Source organism: Athene noctua, chromosome 1 (genome assembly GCF_965140245.1).
Source record: "Athene noctua chromosome 1, bAthNoc1.hap1.1, whole genome shotgun sequence".
NCBI classification, from domain to species: domain Eukaryota; kingdom Metazoa; phylum Chordata; class Aves; order Strigiformes; family Strigidae; genus Athene; species Athene noctua.
The window spans coordinates 245,026,423-245,032,422 of NC_134037.1; the positions used below are offsets into that span (position 1 = coordinate 245,026,423).

At 60.5% G+C, this 6,000-nt stretch overlaps 1 protein-coding gene across 1 annotated transcript in view; it reads right to left on the reverse strand.

Moving 5' to 3' along the window:
• FGF9 (fibroblast growth factor 9) overlaps nucleotides 1-4,960 on the reverse strand; it is a 29,054-nt gene extending 24,094 nt beyond the window's left edge. The window contains exons 1-2 of the mRNA XM_074915496.1: nucleotides 4,668-4,960; nucleotides 3,682-3,945 (exon numbers count right to left, since the gene is read on the reverse strand). Of these exons, the coding sequence (XP_074771597.1) occupies nucleotides 3,682-3,945; nucleotides 4,668-4,809 (406 nt within the window). The 5' untranslated portion in view covers nucleotides 4,810-4,960. The remainder of the gene's footprint in view (nucleotides 1-3,681; nucleotides 3,946-4,667) is intronic.
• Between the last annotated feature and the right edge of the window lie 1,040 nt (nucleotides 4,961-6,000).

The window sequence follows — 6,000 nt, forward strand, 5'->3', positions numbered from 1 at the left end:
CGCTTCTTTGTACGACCTCCTGGGAAAGTGGGGAGAAGGGAAGCGGCCGGGGGCCCGCGGGCTGCGCGCAGCTCCCCGTGCATGTAGCGACCAATCGCTCCCCCTGGGAAGGGCAGAGGGGCGAGGAAAGCAGAGCCCTCCGTGGCCAAGAAGCTGCCGGGAGGTCAGCGAGGGCAGGGGCTTCCCCGGCCTCCCCCAGGCTCCAACGCCTCCCGCCCGCCTGCCGCCGGCCGGGGCTGCGGCGCTGGGCCGCTCCGCCGGGATGCGTTCCGCCTGTCGCAGCTGTCACCGCTCCGCCCGCTCCCCCTCATGATGCCAATTAAGAGACGGGAGCGCAGACAGCCACAGCCCCCCCGGAGGCAGCAGGGCTCCGCTTCAGGTTCTGTCTCTTCCAGCGCATTTGCTCCCCGCCCCAGCCGCCCCGCATCCCCTCCCCTCGGCAACATTCAGTAGCGGGGGAGGCCGCGGGGGCTTCTCGGGGTCCTTCCCTTCCCCTAAAACTTGGCCCCCAATTTCTGCTCCCGGGGGCCGGACCCCTCCGCATGCATCACCCCGCGTCCCCCCTCCCATCCGGATCTGCTGGCTCTCCCCGGAGGCAGCACGGGGAGGGGGGAAGCAGCCTCGGCCCCCCGCATCCAGCAGCAGAAGGGTCGAGTGGCCGCAGGGCCCCCCCGGCCGGAGCCGCCCCCCGAACCCGCCTCGCCCGCCCAAGAGCCGGAGCAGGAGCAGGAGCCGGAGCAGGAACAGGAGCCGGAGCAGGAGCAGGCAGGGCGAGGCGGAGGGGCGGGAGGGCGGGCGGCTGCACGGCTCCCGCAGATGATGAACGCAGCGGTTCCTTGTAGCAGCAGGTCCCGGGGAGCGGAGGTCACCTGCTGACAAGCTTTTTTTTTTTTCCTTTTCCTGCATGCTCCTATTTTTTTAATGCTGTGCATGCAGTACTTGTGCTGACGCAGAGAGGCACGCCTCTTCGCTGTTACAGAGTTCCTGAATTTACAATGACTCTGCTGTCTAGCAAATGCCCTAGACTAAAGGAGACTGTATCAAAAACAATTCTTTTGTGACCCGGGAGAGATAAGGCTTTGATCACCTGAGATCGCATTACGGGGGGGACCGAGCCGGGCTCTCCCGGGGAGCTTTTCTTTTCGAGATGGACATCTTGCTGCAGGAATTGCGAAATGCCAGGGCTCCCAGAACCGGGCGAGTATAGACACACAATATGGCTCGGTTTATTGTATGCAGTAGGCACACATCCAACATAGCATCACAAAAGAATTACTCTTATCTGATGTCTCTCCAGAGGTGTGTGCGAGTGTGTGTGTGTGTGTGTGTGCGAGGAGGGGGATTCCCACAGGGCAGAGCCCGAAGAGGAGTTTACGTGCAGCCCCCGGGGTTTTCTCTTTGTCCTCCTTATTGCTGGAGGAAAACTTCCTTCTGACTCGTTCCCCCACATCACACACACACGCGCAGGTTTCCCACACACGCTCAGAGGAGACCAAGTTAGCCCCCTCTCCCCCCGGCAGCTCCCGTCTTGGGATGCAGACCTGCCCAGGATCATCACAGGACTTCACAATCACCAAAACCCAAATGGCATCTGCTATTCGGTGAACTCCCGGAAAACACCGCAGCAATGTCACGGCACCGATACAAAAGCACCGAGATCCCCTCCCCGCCCCCAAATAGGCCAGGAGCCCCGACGCGTCCCATGGCTTTTCCGTGCCCGGTCTGCCCGACCCCGGACCGAGCGGGGCCAGCACCGGCGCACTCCACGGGAGAAGAGTTATCGCAGGGTGCATCCCGGGGAGGCGAGGGCGATCAAACGGAGAAGGGGGGGGGGGGGGGGGGGGGAATCTATTTAAAGCCAAGGCGCTGCAAAGGCTGGAAGAGCTGCCCCTCGGAATTGTCAGCTTCCTACAACTGCGGCTGGAAAACCATTTTTAAAAATAGACGCCGCAAATAATGTGGTCACCGCCGCCTTGCGAAGGGAACAGCTGGCGGCCCCCTCGGGGGGCGGCGGGGCCCCGCGGGGTGCCGGCCCCCCGCAGCCCCGGCTGCCGGTGCGCGCAGCGGCGCGGCCGCCCTCCACCTGCCGCCGGCCCCGCACCGCGCCCGCGCCTCCCTGCGCCCGCACCCGCGGCGGGCAGGGGGAAACCTGCGGCTCTGCCCGGCGTCCGCCTGTGGCAAGGGAAGTGCCTAGATGCAAACCGCCCCCATTCCCCCCGCTGCGCGGCTGCCTAAGACACTTTCCGCACTTTCTCTCGCCAGCAAGCGTGGAGGTTGCGCCTCCGGGAGAGCCGCGACGCTCCCCAACCCCCCCGGGGACCCCGGGCGGCGCGGGAGGGAGGCAGAACCTGGAAGCGGCGTGAGAGTGTCAGGGAGCGGCGGCTGGCGGGGGATGGAGGACAAACCTGCGACCACGAGCGCCTCAGCCCTCTCCCCCCTCGCGCCCCCGCCCCTTCCCTCTGCGCCCTTCGGAGATCGTCTCCTACAACACCGGCATTACCTAAACAGCTTCACAAAGCAATAAAATACACTTTAGATATCGTTCGACATCTGGCCTTAAAATACGAAGAGGGGAAAAAAAAAAATCACCACAGGACTTTGTTTTTACGAGCGAATTTAAGTGCTGTCAGGTCGGTTCACTCACAAGTTAACTCCTTCCAACAGCTGGGAGCGTGGCGAGCTAACCTGGCGTATTCTCCTCACCCCTCCTTAAAAACACAAAGAATCAGCTCATCCAGGCTGTTTTCGTTACTTTCGTGCCAGCAATCTGCCGGGCCTCTGGCAGTCTCCCTGGCAGCAGAGAAGCTCCAGGCCCACTTGACTCGCGTGTGCGTGTGGATGGGTGGCTGTGTGCGCGCACGGGCTCTGACGAGCGGCCGAAGCCATGAGCAGCCCTCGCTGCTGAGTCACAAGCAGCGTCCCCTGGAAAGGGAATCCAGGGAAGGCTCTTCCCCGCTCCCTGCCAGCCTGACACGCCAGAGCGCTGGGGAGAGGCAGGGTCTGGTGCGGGCTCCCCGGCGGGTCAGGGGTGAGCGCGGCCCCCCCTGCGCGCCCTCCTTCCCGGGGCGCCGGGCAGCGGCCGCGGGGCCGGGCTCGGGCGTGCGGCGAGCCCCGCTGCCGGGCGGCGGGCGCTGCCGGCGGATCCTCGCCGAGAAGCCCGATAGGCTGGGTTTACCATCCTGGCAAGGCTGGGTTTGCAATCCTGGCGGTTACCAGGGCAGGTAATCGGCAGAGAAAACGAAAGAAAAGCCCTCGGTAATTTGCGAGCAGAACGACGACCACTCCCTTCAGGAAACTCGGTGAATTTTAAATTGTAGTGGTTAATGATTAAAAACCCTTTAAACTCGCGAAATCAAATCATTCGGCAGAAACGTCCCGAGCAAAAATTCCACCACCGCCACCGCCACCTCCCAGTCCGTGTCTGCTCTTAGGCAGAACTTGGGGCTACACAAACATCGCTACCGAGCACCGGCGGCTCCGGCGTGGGCTCCTGCTCCGCTGCGGTGGTGCCGCTTGTGTACAGCTCCAATCCCGGACACATTCATTTTTTTCCCCTCGGCGCATCAGCCATCAGCACAAACCCCCTCCCCGCCCGCCTCGCACCCCCCGCCGTCCCCCCGCCCGCAGTTCTGCCCCATTATTTCATCACATGACCACTAAAGGGTTAAGGATAATACCTACCAAATCTGCTGTGGTCTTGCCTGGTTCCCTGGATAGTACCATTGGGGAAGATTTCTAAATGAAATCCAGTCCTGCAGTATAGCTGCCTCCGCCTGAGGATCCCCTTTAAATGGTCCAAGTCCGTGACCGCAGGCCCCCTGGGTAGCCCACCTGCCTCAGCCTGACCCAGGTGGTCACTTAACAAAACCGGACTATCCACCGGCAAAACGGGCACATTCCCAAAGGGTACTGCATCCTGCACACCGAAATAGTTCCCAACTTCACCTAAGGGAGCCATCAGAAGATTCTGCTTTTAGAGAATAAGAATAAACAATAATGATGGTGCCAAACCCAGGAGATATAAGATTAGGTATATTCCACTCCTCTCCCCTCCCTAGCGCAGTTACAGAGAAAATGTTCTTTCTTCAATCCATTAAACGCATAAATAAAAGTAATATTCTGTTTTGACTGGTACAGGTTCAAGGTCAAACCAGTTAGTCTAAGAAACCACCACTTTATACTCACACACTGACATATTTATAAACATATAGATGTGTTTATCTATATAAATGCATATATCCCCAGCTCTTAGCAAGCAATACGGTCTTCAGCCCATCCAACTGTAATAAAGAAAAAAATCCGTAGTTTCTCCATTTGGTTTAAGATAAGAATGACCATAGCAACTTAAATACCTAGGCGTTATAGGGATTTTTTTTTTAAGATGCACAGGCTACGTCAGGATTTATGGATTCTGACTCCAGAAAGGCATGCGCTGTTTTTACTCTATAACAGACTGCATACATCAGCATGAATCCCGCAAAGGGGGAGGGGGGGAATCTCACGTTGTTGGCTGAGATAAATCCAAAAAAAAAAAAAAAAAAAAGGAAAAAAGAAAAAGGAAAAAAAACTTTTGACGTCCAAATCTATTATCCAGAATTCTCAGGAGGCTCAGCAGATGTCCACTGGTTTAGGATTATTGACGATCCACAAGCAAAGCAGCAACATACAAGTGCTTGTGTCTTTCTTGGCTGGCTCGAAACAGGTGTTGCTTCTGCAGGGCTCCCTGTGAAATGTTGTACTCCAGCACTGAGCTGCAGCTCTTGACTGTGGATCTCCATCCAGCACGCAGAGTGGCGCAGGAAGAGGCATTGGGCTGGGTTTAAGGTAGTCCTGATTGCTGCTGGAAGGATTCTCCGAGGTCCTAGCGCTCAGCCCTACCTGCTGCAATACAGAGCCGCTTCCAGCGCTAGGCACGGCGTGGAGCCGCTCTTACTGCTCTGCGGCAGCGCGGCGCACGCAGGCAAATAAATAAATAACTGGGCGAAACTTTGGGGGAGGAAAAAAAAGCGGCGCGATGCTAAATATACCGAGCCCGCCCGCTGCGGGAAGCGGGCTCCTCGGGAGATGCCCGCATAGCCCGAGTCCCCCTTGACATTGGCGGGGGGAGCAGGGCGGGCAGCGCCCTGCCGGCCGAGCCCGAGCCCGGCCCCGGCCCCGCCGCTCGGCCCCGCCGCAGGGGAGGGGGAGGCGGAGGCGCGGCCGGCCCGCAGCGCGGCCCCGGCCCCGGCCCCGGCCCCGGCCCGCGCCTCAGGTAACCGGGCTGCTGCTGTCCCAAGCGGGGTTGCAACTCAGCTCCGGGAGGCAAACCGGCGGGGTCGCGGGAAGTTTGGGAGCTTCGGGGGGGGGGGGGGGGGTCGTTATCGCCCACGCCGCATTTTTTTCCCCTCTCCGCTCCGGCCCCCCGCCTCGGCAGCCCGCAGCCCTCCCGCTCGGGCCCTGCGCTGCCGGGGGCGGCCGGGCCGCAGCCGGGTGCCGGGGGGGCGGCTCGGGGATGCCGCCGGGGGGGCGGGCAGAGCCGGGGCCCCGCCGCCGCCTCCGCCGCCGCCCGGGGCGCTCCGGGGGCGAACCGCGGCTCCCCGCGCCCCGGCTCGGGCCAAGTTTTTAGGAGCGCGGCGGAGGGAAGGGAGACGCGGGCAGGAGGTGGCATGAGGGGAGGCGGGGGTGTCGATGCGTTCTGTAAGTACGTGTTCTCCCCCTCCCTCAAAAAAAAAAAAAAAAAAAGTTATTTAAAAACACCAGGAGAGACCCGGCGAGGGGGGAGAGGATTTGTTTCTTCATACGATGCCGAGGATTGGTGTTACTGTGGTTTGCCGCTTCGATATAGCTGCATTAATTAGCAAAGGGACAGAAGGGTCTCCTGCGGCTGCAGAAGCGTTGCTTGGGCAGGGCTCAAGGACCGGGCACGATGCAGACAGAGGCTTGCGTGAGGAAGAGGACGGCTCCGGCAGCCCCTTGACTTCAGTGCAGAACCTGAGGACAGCCTCTTTTGGGGGTGGCGGG